At 44.5% G+C, this 16,236-nt stretch overlaps 1 protein-coding gene across 1 annotated transcript; it reads left to right on the top strand.

The window, feature by feature from the left end:
• Positions 5,540-9,082, top strand: LOC8085636 (cytochrome P450 90A4). Its single transcript, XM_002450204.2, has 7 exons — positions 5,540-6,443; positions 6,545-6,829; positions 7,598-7,684; positions 7,835-7,913; positions 8,008-8,114; positions 8,359-8,495; positions 8,716-9,082. Exons 1-7 carry the CDS (start codon positions 5,694-5,696, stop codon positions 8,813-8,815), a joined length of 1,545 nt encoding a protein of 514 aa, XP_002450249.2. The 5' UTR covers positions 5,540-5,693; the 3' UTR covers positions 8,816-9,082.

Raw genomic sequence — 16,236 nt, 5'->3', positions numbered from 1 at the left:
TCATGAGCATTGATCTTCCCCAATATGGTGGTTGGTGTAGCGGTGGAAAGATCGCCTTGATGAAGCACCGTTACTATGTGCCCATATTTCTCAATGGGAAGCACACATAGTATCTTCCTTGCTACATCCACCGCACTCATTTGAGTGAGCCCAAGTCCATTAAGCTCCTCTACAATGACATTCAAGCGAGAATACATTTCATTAGCATTTTCTTTAGGAAGCATCTCAAATGTATTAAGCTTGTTCATCACTAAGTGATAGCGTTCCTCGCGTTCACTCTTTGATCCCTCATGGAGCGCACAAAGTTCCTTCCAAAGTTCATGGGCGGTTTTGTGGCTCCGAACGCGGTTGAACACCTCTTTGCAAAGGCCTCTAAAGATGTGGTTTTTGGCCTTCGCACTCCACTTCTCGTTTTCTTGCTCTTGTGGAGTAAGAGCGGCGTCTTTTGCCGGAGGGGTAAACCCTTCGGTCGCGGCTTTTAGGCACTTTACATCGCATGCCTCAAGGTATGACTCCATCCGTATTTTCTAATACGGGAAGTCATCCCCATCGAACATGGGTGGCGGTCCATCCCCGTTAGACATCTTTTCTCTAGGCGGTGAAGCCTAAATAATGAGCACTAGGCTCCGATACCAATTGAAAGGATCAAGATGCCCAAGAAGGGGGGTGAATTGGGCTTCTCTAAAAATTTAAGCAACCTATAAGCTCCAATTCAACCCCTTGTGCCTAGTGTGACCTAGAGAGCTACCGGATAAAAGTTTTGCAACCTAGTTCCAATCCTATTCTAGCATGGCAATTCTAAGAATGTAAAAGCACAAAGTAAATGCTAGAATGTAAAGGAGTAGTGGAAGAAAGTGCTCGGCGATGTTTTGCCGAGGTATCGGAGAGTCGCCACTCTCCACTAGTCCTCGTTGGAGCACCCACGCAAGGGTCTTGCTCCCCCTTGATCCGTGCAAGGACCAAGTGCTCTCTACGGGCTGATTCTTCGACACTCCGTCGCGGTGAATCGCCCAAAACCGCTCACAAGCTTGACACGAGCCACCCACAAAAACTCCGGGTGGTATTCGTGCCTTCAATCACCACCGAACCGTCTAGGTGATGGCGATCACCAAGAGTAACAAGCAAAGAACTCTCACTTGAACCAAACAAGGCTCTAGAGAGTGGTGGATGCACACTTGACTCTTGGAACTCACTAGAGGAGGATTCTCTCAAGAAATCACTCAAAACTCAATCCTCTCTAGGCTCTTGCTACTCTCTTGCTCCACAACAAGTTTCTCTGATGTTCAAATGGGCAAGAGTTGCTCTTATGGACGAGGTGGAGGAGTATAAATACTAACCACAAAGTCCAAAGGTTGGCCAACCGTTTTCCACTGAAAACGGGGTCACCGGACGCACATTATGTTGCACCGGACGCACTGCACCGAGCGTCCGGTGCTTCATAATGGCTAAGTGTACTTCCTTCTGACAGGTCACCGGACGCTAACTTCCAGTATTCGGTGCACCGTCCGGTGCTCGGGGGAACTTTACAAGCTCCCTACGCAAGGGACCGGACGCTACCCGGTGCGTCCGGTGCTAGCATCCGGTGCTTGGGGAAGGCTTGCAACCTCCCTGGGTATGGGACCGGACGCTACCCGGTGCGTCCGGTGCTAGCGTCCGGTGCCTAACCCAAAGCACGGAACTGCTCAAACGGCTAAGGACCTCACCGAACGCACTCACAGAGCGTCCGGTGCCCCTTTGGGCACCAAAACTTCGTCGAAACGCGATCGCTCCAAAACAAAGTTTGCTCCTCTCGAACTAAGGACTATCTGTGAGCTACCTAGTGCTAGGTTTACCAAGTGTGCACCACACCTAAACCTAAAGCCTTGCCTAAGTCAAGCTACTAGATCAAAGCCCCTCTTAATAGTACGGTCAAAAGAAAACAAAGTCCTAAACTACTCTAAGTGCCCTTCTTCATCATATGGCACTTAGACCTAGTCTAGTCTCGACGATGTCCATCCATCCTTTAAAAACCGAAACGATTTCCACTATTAAGTAGGCACGTACGTCCCTGTCCATCGAGTACCTATTACCATGACCTTACCTATGACTTTGCTTCTGCAAAACACACGTTAGTCATAGTAATCAACAACGTTATTAATCACCGAAATCACTAGGGGCCTAGATGCTCTTTCAACCATCCCATCCGGACATTTGCTCGGATATCGCCCCTCGGCTTGGCCTAGTGTCACCAACACCATGGTCTCGCAACGTGCTAGCCACCGTCTAATTTGCAGTGAGATCTGGTGGATACCAGATCCACAGGCAACAATGACATCCTTGCAATCGTTGTCATGAGCCATGTTGGCCTTTGTCGCCTGAACAAGCTGCCCTGCCTTAGGGTGAGCTCATCAACTCCTTGCCCACGCCCCACAGTTATAGTTTTCCAGATGGGCCAAGCCCGATGGTCTGACACGGGCACGACCTAGGAAAGCACAGACCGGCTACATCTGTGCCCGTGCCTGGCACGGCCCGACCTCGTGCCGTTCCTGGGCTGCATATTCGGCCCATGGGCCAGCACGAGGCACAGCACGGAAATGGACTTGGCCCGCTACAGACACGATCTTTTGCCAGTAGCCGTCAGATCCAAAGCCTAGATCATTTTCAGCCGTTGGATTCAGGGTTGGGGACGAGGCGTATATAAGCCGGTGCTGACTTCACTCCCCTCTCCCATCCGAACCCTAGCTCATTTGCTCCCGGCCGCCGTGACTCGCCCCCTCGGTCTCTCCTCTCTCTTAGTCTCTCTGCTTCTCCATCTCTGACTCTCCATCCGTCAGCCATGGCGAAAGGGGAAGGGCAGGGGCGACGGCAACGGTGGCTCGCCGTCGTCCCCACAACAGCTCCAGTAGAGGCAGCGGTAGCGGCCTTGTAGTCGCAGTCGCCGGAGCTCCGAAGAAGCAGGTAAGATCCCCACCTCATCTTCTTCTCATCCTCTGTCCATGGTGTTTTCTTATTCTTGTTTCATTTTATGCAGATCTGCTGATCCACTACTGCTCGGAGCTGTTGCTACTAATCCGTCGTCGGCGAGGTAAGAAACCCTAACCCTAGCTTTGAGCCTCTAACTTGTTCTTCTTTTGATCTCCTCTACCTTTGGCCTCTGACTTCTTCTGGTTGTTTTGGTTTTGGTTTTGGCGGTCGTTTGAGGCTACGACCAGAGCTAGTGATGAGCGACCTCCCTGGAGAATTGGAGATGAAGAGGATGACCGAGTCGGCACTAGCCACAATTTTCTATATATTGTTAAGATGTTAATTGTTGTGTTTGGTGTAATGATGTTGTATACTTGTGCTGATGAAATAATGTTTTAGTGCCTGGGCCGACACGGGCACTGGTGTGCCACCATGCTTGCTGGCACGGCACGGCATGATTTCTACTTCATAGTGCCGTGCCTGGGCTGCCACTTAGGCACGGTGGCACTAACAGACACGGCACGGTGTGCCGCCGTGCCGCATAGTGTCGTGCCTTGGCATGCCGTGCCGATGTCGTGCCCGTGTTGTGCCGTGTCGGGCGGCCCATCTGGAAAACTATACCCACAGTTGCTTCCCTTCCTACCGAGCCGCCACACCTAGGGGTTGAGCCTGCAACTGCCTTGTCTGCTAGGGCCCACCCTCGCTCTGCTCGCTTGGTCCTCCTACTTGTGTTGCGCACCTAGGAGTGAGCTCACACACATCGCACCTGGTGTTTGGGTCGTTCCCTTTCTCCATGCTTTCAATGATGTCTCCCTTTGCTCTTCATCCGATGGCTCCCCCTCCCCCCTCTCTGTGCCAAGGAAGAGGAGCGACAACACTGAGGACATGAGGCTAGCCTGCGAGGTGGTGGATTCTTTAATTCATAGGACTAGGTTCTATATATTAAGACAACACCTTCGTAGGACTATGATCACAGACTCAACAGTGTATGCAGACAACTCCTATATATAGAGAACTAGGTTACAACCTCTCACTATGGAATCACATGGTGTAAATAGATTTACGATTAAAAAAACAATGTTATCCGAGGTTTAGGATGTGTAATGGGTCATTTTAGTCATCACAATCACGGCTAGCTGTGGGGGAGGCGGTGGTTATATTATCAAGTACAAGTACCATGTCGCGTGTTATGACAATCGTGGCTGAGTTTTTCTCTATCTCTTCCGTTTACCGTGTTGTGTGTTATCTTGCGAGAATTACGAAGTACTCCAATTGATGTTTGCCATTATAATGTCCTAAAGTCCTAATGCAGTGACACCCTCACTCTATGGTATATTTGCAATTTTCACATACTATTTTCTTTTTAAATTTATATAGCTTTTATTAATAAATCTATATAAACCATGTAACTCCCATACACACCATGTATATAGCCTACTCGTTATAGAAGGGAACGAGTGGCAACACTGATTAGGATGACATTTTTTTTTAAAAGGAGGGGAGCATGAATCTACAGTTGCACGTTTTAAAAATCCTCGTTTAGAAAGAGGATTCAAAGTGGGGTCCGCTTCCCTATCCTTCTCACAGTACAAAACTTTATCCCTCACATGGTTTGGGTTTTCTTTTTCTAAAAGGGAAAAATAAGAAAACATTCCTCGCCCTTTTCACCAGCATGGCCATACTGCCCCCCATGCCGTGCCATACATTCCCTTTTGGACCAAAGTAAACAAGCATTATTTTAACAAAACTTTATCCATGGCCCATCTCCCCACAACTCAATATTAAACTCCAAAAATCTTCTTTAGCAAACATATATATACTCCGTAGAATTTAGAAGTCATTTTAAATAAGATTTGGTCAAATATTAAAAATATAAATTATTAATAATTTTTAAATTGTTAAGTTTGTAATTGTGAAAATTATATGAATAGATTTATCTTGAAAGATACTTTTATAAAGTATATATATATACCATTTTCTAAATATTTTTATATAAGTAAAAAGTCAAAGTTATATTTTGAAGACCGTGTCATTATCTTAAATGACTTCTAAATTCTATACAAAAGGGCTAAAAGCATGCTAGAGAGATTACGACGAAATTTTAGTGAACAACATGGCTTACTCATATAGATAAATAATATGTGTTAGAAGATGAGGTGGGCTGCGGACATAAATGGTTGCATATTGAGAACGAATTTTAATGAAAATAAATTGATAGAACGGAAAAGATGTATATACTCTAATTTTATTTCCCAGTCAAACGTTATCATCAATATAATTAATGATGATTGGTTGATAAATAAAAAATATTTAATACAAAATTGATTTTTATCCTCTAGAATACTTATACTGAGTAAGATCTTAAAAGATATAGATATATATTTCTATAAAAAAAAAACCCCAAATTTAATACCAGCCGTTTTAGCCTTCAAAATTTATTCTCAAATATAATATATTCTAAAAATAAAAATTAATTTTTACATTAAATATTTTCTACGTATTTATTAACCAATCGCCATCAAAAGAAAAATCAGCAAAAATTTACTACCAGCAATCTACACAAAGCCTATAAATAAATGCTCCCACCAACATCCTCCACCTTGGTCTGGCTGGTGGTGTCAAAGAATCTCGAGTCCATCTCTGCCACCGCATCAACTCAATCTCAGTCACTCCCCGACACGCGCACGAGCTCCACTCCACCCGCACCCAACCCAAGGCCAGGCCAGGCCACGCCGCACACCGCCACTGCCATGGACGCGGGCGGTTCGCCGCCACTGTTCCTCCTTGCCGCGGCGGCGACCGCCGTGCTGGCCGCCGCGGCGCTGGGGTGGCTGCTCCTGGCCGGCGGGCGGGCGGCCGCGGCGGGGCGGCGGCGGCGGTCCGCGTCGTCGGCGCCGCGGCTGCCACCGGGCAGCACGGGGCTGCCGCTCATCGGGGAGACGCTGCGGCTCATCGCGGCGTACAAGACGCCGAACCCGGAGCCGTTCATCGACGAGCGCGTGGCGCGGCACGGCAGCGGGGTGTTCACCACGCACGTCTTCGGCGAGCGCACCGTCTTCTCCGCCGACCCGGCCTTCAACCGCCTCCTGCTGGCGGCCGAGGGCCGCGCCGTCAGCTGCAGCTACCCGTCCTCCATCGCCACGCTGCTCGGCCCGCGCTCGCTGCTCCTCACGGCGGGTCCCGCGCACAAGCGCCTCCACTCGCTCACGCTCACCCGCCTGGGGCGTCCGGCCTCGCCGCCGCTGCTGGCGCACATCGACCGCCTCGTCCTCGCCACCATGAGGGACTGGGGCCGCCCCGGCGCCGCCCCCGTCCGCCTCCTCGACGAGGCCAAGAAGATCACCTTCAACCTCACCGTCTGGCAGCTCGTCAGCATCGAGCCCGGGCCATGGACCGAGAGCGTCCGCCGCGAGTATGTCAAGCTCATCGACGGCTTCTTCTCCATCCCCTTCCCCTTCGCCTACCTCCTCCCTTTCACCGTCTACGGCCAGGCCCTCAAGGTGCTCATCAAACCCGTCCGCCTCTCTTCTTCTCCCCATTTTTTTGCATTCGTCTTGTTGTCACGAATTGATATAAAGATGCATTTTTTGGTTCGATTCAGGCGAGGAAGAAGGTGGCCGGAGCTCTTCGGGAGGTGATAAGGAAGAGGATGGACGAGAAGGCGGAGACCGGTGGCGCCAGTAAGAATGGGGAGGATGAGGAGAAGAGGGAGAAGAAGGACATGGTGGAGGAGCTTCTCGAAGCAGAGGGTGGGAGCTTCTCCGTGGAGGAGATGGTGGATTTCTGCCTGTCTCTGCTGGTGGCTGGCTACGAGACCACCTCCGTGCTCATGACGCTCGCCGTCAAGTTCCTCACCGAGACACCCGCTGCACTGGCGCAGCTGAAGGTATATCTGATTAAGAATCATCAATCATGAGTGATTTGTTTGGCAATTAGAAAAATTCTGTGTTGGAATGTTCGGTGGTAGTAGCACAATTCTCTTGTGCACGTGTGGGTGGTAGTGGTAGGGACTGCCAACAGTTGAATTGGCTTGGACATTGGGGAGGATCCGTCAACTGATTTCGTAATATGATATTATAGTTTAAGTAGATTACTACCTTAACCTGTCATACATCAATACTACTCGGTAGTCTTCTTGTCATAAAGAAAGTTTGGTGCCGCCCGGATTCTGTTTTTAGGTGGAATTCTGGTACAATTTTTTAGTTCATCTGTCAGTTTTGTTTATTGCAGAGTTGTTGCTACTACACCCAATTTGCTTGATTCTCTATAAGCATCCTGCAACAGGTGCTGATGTGATGTTGCCTATTTCCTTACCTTATTATTGTCCAAGAATGAATCTGCTACGCACACAACTCCTACTGAATTATTCCTGGGCCATATTTTTCTTATTTGTGCATAAATAAAAGTGCTTTATTCCTTCTCATCCACCTCTGTACTTGGAAGGATGCCAAGGGGCTATCCAAATGAACAGCAGAAAGTGAAAATAGTAGCAACATCATAGTGGGACTGGATCTGAATTTTAAGCCACCTTGTGGAATCTTTATTTATTTTGAGTATCTTAAGTTACATAATCGTGCGTTGTGGTCCAGATGAATATTATTCTGCTTTAGAACATGTGAAATTTATTCCAGATATTTGCTGAATTTATTTACAGGAAGAGCATGACAATATCAGAGGCATAAAAGGCAAAGACCAACCTCTGGAATGGAGTGATTACAAGTCGATGCCATTTACACAATGTGTAAGCAGTCTGGAGTCCCTGTTTTATTTCTGCAAATCACCTTCTTGCCATGGGAAAGGCAAAATGCCATCTAGCAGTTTCATTTTTGCAATAAACATCTTTCTCTTGAAAAGAACATTTGAGCACAGTCGGATGTTCCCGTTGCTGCAGGTGATAAGTGAAACACTGCGCGTGGCTAACTTAATTGGCGGGGTGTTCAGGCGTGCAAACACTGATATTCACTTTAAAGGTTATTTCTCTAGAAAACCATTTCCAAGTCTGCCAAGTTCGTACCAGCTGAGATATTCATTCATTCATTTATAACATCCTGTTTTGTTCATTAGATTACGTTATTCCAAAGGGCTGCAAAATATTCGCTTCGTTCCGAGCTGTGCACCTTAATCTGGAACACTATGAGAATGCTCGGACCTTCGACCCTTGGAGATGGCAGGTACTTGTAAGGCATTTAGAATAATATTGCTATTCTGTTCTACATATTTTCTGTTATTATGTGCCTGCCTTGGATCACTCTATTCCTTCCTCAATCTAAAAGAAACACACTTTCTGTTACATACTGTATGGCTTATGATCAAAAGCAAGATATTAGGTGTGCTGAGCTAGTTGCCTATACGCGAAACGATTTCTATAAAAGATTAGACAAGCAGAACAATTCATGGCTCCCATTGCATGTGCAGAGCAAGAACAAGCTTCAGAATGCAGAAGGGGCAAGTCTGTTCACTCCCTTCGGCGGCGGACCTCGCCTGTGCCCGGGCTACGAGCTTGCCCGGGTGGTGGTTTCTGTTTTCCTCCACCATCTCGTCACATGCTTTAGGTAACCCATCCTTATCTTTGCATTCCGTGCACTCATATCCTACCACCAATCCACCATATATAGCTTAGGGTGTAGATAGATAGTATTATCTTGAGGCTGGATGGATTCCAGCTCGCCTGTGTGCTCTAAATGAACCGGATGCCATGCCATGCCACTCATTCTGATTGAATTTGATTTGAATTGAATTGTGCGTCTTGATTGACGAATGAACAATGTGCAGCTGGGAAGAAGCTGAGGAGGACAGGATTGTCTTCTTCCCCACCACCCGGACCCTCAAAGGATACCCCATCAACCTGCGGCGGCGACCGGATTATGCATGATTTCTGACCTCATGTTAGTAGTTTCCAGTTGTTATCCTTATCTTCGGAGCAAGGCAAGACTAAGCATAGATAAGAAAGATGATGCCGTCGTCGCTAGTAGTTAGTGATTTCCCTCACTCACTCTCTGTTCCTATCTCTCTCTCTCTCTTCTCTCTTCTAGTCTGTAACTTGGTACCGGACAGCAGCCAGCAAACTTCGTTTTGCTTGTAAAATGAGACCCCAGAAAAACTGCTATGAAACGCGTACTACTAGGCTTTGTTTAGTTCATCCTGAAAACCAAAAAGTTTTTAAGATTTTCCGTCACATCGAATCTTGTGGCACATACATGAAACATTAAATATAGACGAAAATAAAAACTAATTACACATTTTAGCTGTAAATCACGAGACGAATCTTTTGATCCTAGTTAGTCTATAATTGGATAATATTTGTCACAAAGTGGTACATTACCGAAAAGTTTTCACTATTCAGAACTAAACAAGGCCCTAGTTACAGAGAGCAAGCAAGCATGCATTACTCTGTGTTTGTTCATGCCATGTCGCTTTCCCAATAATTTCGCAAATGATGTGATGTGGCTGTACTGTAACCAATTCGTTTGTGGAGGCAAAGATGCCATTGATCGACAATGCGAAGTGCTCCTCTCCTCGCTTAGAGCGAGGTTTGTTTGTGGCCATCTTTGTCACCCAAGCACATCAGCGTCGTACGAGAACAAACTACTGTTGTTATTAGAGCAAGCTCAATGTATATGGTTGAAGTAGTCTATAGAGATGGGACCCATAGCAGGTGGCAATAGTTAAAATCCAGACCACAATGTATATAGATCATCTAGGCTATAGGAGTGGGTCCCAGGCTGAAATAAAAAATCTCATATGAACATCCCATGTATGGAAGAATTTCATCTTCAACCTCTCCACCACCGCATGTGTACAGTAAATTATTTTTTTATTGTCTTATGGGCAGCCCATAGCATCCACCACCGCATGTGTACAGTAAATTATTTTTTTATTGTCTTATGGTCAGCCCATAATGCTATGGGTAGCTTTTGCTATTGACCATTCTATAGACTGCCCTCACAATGTATCAGGTAGCTAGTAGATAATTTTTTAATCACTATAGACTACTTTTGCCACACATTGGTTGCTCTTCCCTGTTTAGATGGAGGATGAAAATTTTCTAGATGTCACATCGAATGTGTCGGAAGAATGTCGAGAGGGGTTTTTAGAAACTAATAAAAAAACAAATTACATAGCTCGTCAGGAAACGGCAAGACAAATTTATTAAGCATAATTAATCTGTCATTAGCATATGTGGGTTACTGTAGCACTTAAAGCTAATCATGGAGTAACTAGGCTTAAAAGATTCGTCTCTCGATTCTCAACTAAACTGTGTAATTAGTTTATTTTTTTTATCTATATTTAATGTTCCATGCATGTGTCCAAAGATTCGATGGGATGGATAAAAAAATTTTGGGTGGAAACTAAACAGGGCCTTAGTCTGTAACGAACGCAAGCAAAAGCATCTCCGTAAAAGATGGGACGGAGATCGAGCTCACAGTGTGGTGGAGAAGGACCGTGTGCTCTGTCCCATGACATGACTGTTGAATTGCAACAGGCATGTCAGCATGCGCATGAGCCTGGCTGCAGTAGCAGTAGTGTGTGGAATGTGTATACATTGAGGCCTTGTTAACTTCTAAAAATTTTTGCAAAATATGAATAGTAGCAGTTTCGTTTGTATTTGACAAATATTGTCTAATTATAGACTAACTAGACTCAAAAGATTCGTCTCGTCAATTCCGACCAAACTGTGTAATTAGTTTTTATTTTTATCTGTATTTAATACTCAATGCATACGTCTAAAGATTCGATTTGACGGAGAATCTGAAAAGTTTTGCAAAATTTTTAGGAACTAAACAAGGCCTAACGAAAACGACTGTTGCGATGGAGATGCGTGGATGGACGATGATCCACTGCACGTGCGTGCGTACCGTGACCTGCAGCTGTTGCATTTCTGAAAGCTGCACACTGCACTGTGATGAAAAACAAACAACAGTCGCAGCACGCAGCAGGAATCCACAGCAGCCATACACTGTACAGTACGTGCGATGAACGAACGACGGAGAGGGATGCATTCGAGTCGGCGCATCGACAGGCGACAGCGACGCATCCCTGCTGCCTGCTAGCTGTTGCAAACCGAAGGTAGGGTCACTCGGGCACGTACGGTGGCCGGCTGGTTAATGACCTGCCGCCATCGATCACCGGCAGGCAGCGCGGCGTGCAACCAAGAGATCTCAGATCTCGAGGCTTGCAAGGGCCATGAATGGGGGCTCACCGTCGACGTGCTGTTTTTCTTTTAAACTTTCGTTTATATTTGATAATTATTATTTAACCATAGTCTACTCAAAAAAAATTCGTCTCGCACATTACAGATAAAATAAATAATTAATTATTATTTTTATTTATTTTATATATGTGTCGTAAGATTTGATGGTACGGTGAATCTTAATTTTGTTTTATTTCGGTCGTTTTTTTCCGTGTGAACGCTGTTGGCTAGGCTGTCGCGGTCGGTCGCCAACGGCAGTCGTCGGCAGGCATGCGAAAGCTAGCTAGGGAGCGAGGGCGCGGGGGCACTGTCCTGTGTCCTGTCGGATCGATCGAAGCAATCATGCACTCGCTCGTCGATCCCTTCTTCGCTCGCCGCCATGCATACATATGCCCCATATTGCGATCGATGCTCATCTGCTTTCAGTTCGGGGGGAGGGTGCATGCTTCGTGAGGATGAAGGCATCACAGATCCCATTCGTAGCATGCTGATACGCCGTACACTAGCAAATTTATGTTACAATGTATGGGCTAGGGCAAATAACAAATTCTGAGTAACTCCAAGGCCTTGTTTAGTTCCAAATTTTTTTGGCAAAATGAGCACTGTAGCAATTTCGTTTGTATTTGACAAATATTGTTCAATCATGGACTAACTAGGCTTAAAAGATTCGTCTCGTCAATTCCGACCAAACTGTGCAATTAGTTTTTATTTTTATCTATATTTAATACTCCATGCATACGTCTACAGATTCGATGTGACGGAAATTCTGAAAAATTTTGCAAAATTTTTTGGAAACTAAACAAGGCCCAAATAAATTTCAGAGGACTATTCATGTGTGCAAAGAGAGAAAAAGTCAAAAAACTTTAGAGCCTGTCCGCTTGGCAGAAAAGTCATGGTTGAAAACACTATTAAGTTATAGTGAGAGAAGAACGCTGATGAATAGCTAACAGATTCGATAGATAACCTCAAGCAAACAGGCTCACCTTATTCGTGAAACTGTAGGGTTTGTCGTACTTAAATATGGAATTGTACACCTCCACGTCATCACGTCTACTAGTTTGGAAGAGACCAAAGTGATAGAATCCTAGGACCTTCTAGGTGTAGATCAGTGGGTGCATTTTTCTCTCTTCATAACAAAACATGTAGATTGACCCAGAGAGAGAGAGAGAGAAAGTGCTTGGGGGAGGAAGAAGATTCCATGGCCGGTGCTGATGATGGGAGTGTCGGTGAAGAGGAAGCTGTAGAGTCCGATGACAGCGTTGAAGTCGAAAGCAGTGCAGTTTCCTTTGATCGGTTAAGGTTTGTAGATAGGGTTCATGGCGGCTACGATGAATCTCGTACCAAGTGCCCCGGCCCCCACCTCCTTTATACGGCGCTATAAGATGAGGGTCCACCAACTAGGATTCGGTTGGGCGCCATTGATCACGGCGCAATCCAGGGTCTGACATGATCGCTGGATCGAGTCGGGTGGAGATCAAACTACCAGAAGGAACATGTCTTGCCTCGTTATTGGGCGTGGGACACCTATGTGAATTAATGATGATCCATTCAAATCTAACCCATGTGGCTTTTGTTTTACTGTTTTATTTAGTTTTTGGTATAGTCTGTCTAAATCTAATGTGTGGCTTTGGGTTTTTTTTTTTTTGCTTCTTTTTGCTTTTGTGTCACTTTCACTACATGTCCTATTCGCTTAATCTTATCATCACTATTTTTCAGCTATAGAACAATGTTTTCCTCTCATAAGAAATCAGCAACAGCATTAGCAACAACCTTTTTTCAGCAAGCTGACTCATTGCTCGATCACCGCTTGCCCGCCAGCCATCCTGTATGGCTGTATATGATATGAATTCATGGCACATATGTAGCACAATTAGTGTCTAGTGATTGTATAAAATCTTATTCCAAGGCATATTAGATTCTATATGTATACAACTATACATATGGGTGTAAACATGCATAAAAGAGAAATCGAAAAAGAAAAATTGTATTGGGTAAGCTAGGAGGTTCCGAGCCATCTCAACTCATGATTAACTACAATTGTTGTTTGGTGTCGATATATAGGAGCCGATCGGTGGATCTGAACAACAGCATAACGCTAAAACGTACACAGCTCACTTGGCTAGTCATGTTGGAAAAGCCATCGCAACTGTTTCCTCTCAATCATGAGAAATCATGCATGCATGCATGCAACTCGATCACTACTACTAGCTAGAAGCAGCTACTCGCATGGCCCATGGCGAAAAGCAACACGTCGTCGGCCATAGTTCCGTGATGAAATCATTGCATGGGTTCGGTCGTATTTTTTTCGATAAAAAAGGAATTATATTAAATTATAGTTTGGTATATGAATATGTTACAAGCACTATATAAATTACACAAATATCCAGAAAAAAAATATATTCATCTAAATTAAACCCATGCAGTGAATAATTCTAATCTCAAAATTACTCCTGTGAATTACACAAATATCTAGAAAAAAATTTTCATCTAAACTATATCTATGTTATGAATAGCTCTAGATCTCAAAATCAAACCTGTCCCATAGATAGCAAGCAGGAGAGTACCTGTGTACATGCATGCGCCATGCACATATGCATGTTGCCGCGTGACGGCCGGGATCCGATCGATCGATCCACTTTGAGGTGCATGCTGCACGACACACTGTGGCTGATCCTGCACGTTGTTGTCCACATGCAAAGCTAGAGTAGCTAGTTGTTGCATTGCATCGATCCATCACGTAACATGCACGTTCATGATTGCAAGTCGTCGGATGTGTTGTACTGTTGTCGGCAGGGACGATATCGGAAGAGTTAGGCCACTCTCGTACGTGTTCGCCGACATGAAGCTCCAAATAAGCTGGTCATGTATGTACAGTTGTACACACAGTCCATGGTCAACTTTTGTGTCGGATTGTTCAGACTTCCAGTCGACCGATGATGATATATTATGACCACGGTCAATTCATATGTTTTTTCTCTCCTTTTTTACCTAAAAGGAGAGGTACTTTTTTTATACTATACTTATTAATTAGTTAAACATTTCTATCTTTATCGTACGTACATGTCAAAGCATTTTAAATTTTACCATATTTTGATTGCAGAGATCTATATATAACGAGTACAAAGAGGGGATCAGGGATAAGAGATTAACGGTCTTCTTGTACCTCTCTTCTTAATTAGGTAAAAGGTTTTCCCTACCACACCATTAAGCAAGATAGACGAAGCATATCATGATTAGAATTATTTGGGGCCTACTAATTTGGATCTCATGTCCTAATTATTAGCCGCTAAAATGAGCTCTAGCCATAGCTAACAGTCCAACTAATAGCTCAAACAAATTATTTAGCTAATAAAAAATTATTAGAAAAGCGGGTCCGAAGTTGATTATAGGATTATTGCAATATCATATTTTGATTATAATAATCCATAATTGCTAAATGATATGTGGTCGATTGTTTAGTATTTAGCATTTAAAAAACTTTGATTTTCATTTAAACTTAAAAATGTAAAAATGATATAGTATATGATAAAAGAAAAGCATACATTAATATGAGAATGTGCTATCTTAAAAACAAAATGCTTCGACTTAATAAGGAGAAAAATATATAACATGTCCTAGCTTCATGAAAATCTAGCTTCATTAGGAGAGTGTTGCAAATTCATAAGATTTTTTAGCTTGATGAACAAAATGTTCCATGTCTATTTGTTGTTCGGGAGGAATTTATTCTAGAATAATGAAAATTTGTTCCAACGTCACCATAAAATGCTAAAGATTTAGGATAAAAATGATTATGATATATTTATATGAAATAAAAAATACTATGAAAATGAATTAGAACATATAGATTTAAAAAGACCGATAACAGATGTTACCCTAGGCTGCTAGGCTAGTGATAGAAAAGAAAAGAATTCTTCACTAGTGGATATGAAAAAATAAATATAATTATTAGCGACAGGTTATGGTGATGAAAGTAGTCGAAAGCAAAAAAAAAAAGAAAAACAAAAGAAAGTGATGGAGGAAGAATAAGCTAGTTTCATGGGCCGCTTTGTGCTGAGAAACAGAAATCGGCCCAGTAGTGCGACGAGAAAGCAAAGTTGTACAGCCCCGAACCCGAAGAATTTGTTCTCCTGCTGCGTTCACTTCTGTGTCTGCTGTTTGTCTCCTCCCGGGGTGAGGACCACCGCCGCCTTAAGCCCAGCTGCCCCAGGGCTTCGTCGGGCCCTTTGCCGGTGCCGGCGGCGAGAACCAACCGCTCCAGGTATTGCCCCGCCCCTTCTCCCCCCTTCATGCGCTGTAAAATTAAGCACCCGAAACCCTACCTCGAGCTATTTGGTTATTTGTATTCGGATCTGATCGAATCTTAAGCATGTACATGTATTAGAGCATCTCCAACAGTTATGCAATTGGAATTTGCCATTTGTTGGAGTTTGCCAAGTCCCTAAACGTTTTGCCAAAGGAAAAATAAGTTCATCTCCAAGTGTTTGGTATTTTTGACTTGGCATATCCCAAAATAGTGGACCCAACTATTTTTGTCCGAAAATCTTTTATCTTCGCGGGAAATTTTCTCGCGCGTCGTGCGGGCGCCCGTCGCGCACAATTCCTTTGGCCGTCGCCGCCATTTCTCTCGCGCGTCGCCGCTTGGTCCATGTCGTCGAGATCCGATCGAGACAACTGTCCCAGGGTGCACCGCGGCATCCAGGTCGCAAGGAAAAAAGGAGGTGGCGCGCAGAAAAAAGGAGGCGGCGCACGGGGAGGAGTCGTTTCGTGGGAAACTACCGCGACGTGGGGAGTACGGGCACGACAAGGAGTCCAAGATTTTCGGGATATCAAAATTGCCAAGCCATTGTGCTTATGCAAAAATGCCAAGTTTGGTCCATCAAATGCCAAGTTTGCCAAAATGCATAAGTCAAATACAAAACTGTTGGAGAGTAATTTTTAAGGTTTTTGGCAAATTTCAAGAATGCAAAGTCCAATTGCATAACTGTTGGAGATGCTCTTATGCTTACCAAGTTTGATTTTTTTTCTTTTATCGGGCGTACATGTGTACAACCATGCCCTTTACTTTACTTGGTTCGCCTATGTGTAGTGTGTTTTCCCTGATA

The sequence above is a fragment of the Sorghum bicolor genome, chromosome 5 (assembly GCF_000003195.3).
Source record: "Sorghum bicolor cultivar BTx623 chromosome 5, Sorghum_bicolor_NCBIv3, whole genome shotgun sequence".
Taxonomy (NCBI): domain Eukaryota; kingdom Viridiplantae; phylum Streptophyta; class Magnoliopsida; order Poales; family Poaceae; genus Sorghum; species Sorghum bicolor.
This window is presented reverse-complemented; position numbering and strand designations above follow the sequence as displayed.

Excerpts from the sequence above, each read along its gene's own strand:
- LOC8085636 (XM_002450204.2), top strand. The coding sequence starts at position 5,694 with ATGGACGCGGGCGGTTCGCCGCCACTGTTCCTCCTTGCCGCGGCGGCG. Across the intron at positions 7,914-8,007 it reads CACTGATATTCACTTTAAAG|ATTACGTTATTCCAAAGGGC; the intron begins GTTATTTCTCTA and ends TTTGTTCATTAG. Across the intron at positions 8,496-8,715 it reads CATCTCGTCACATGCTTTAG|CTGGGAAGAAGCTGAGGAGG; the intron begins GTAACCCATCCT and ends AACAATGTGCAG.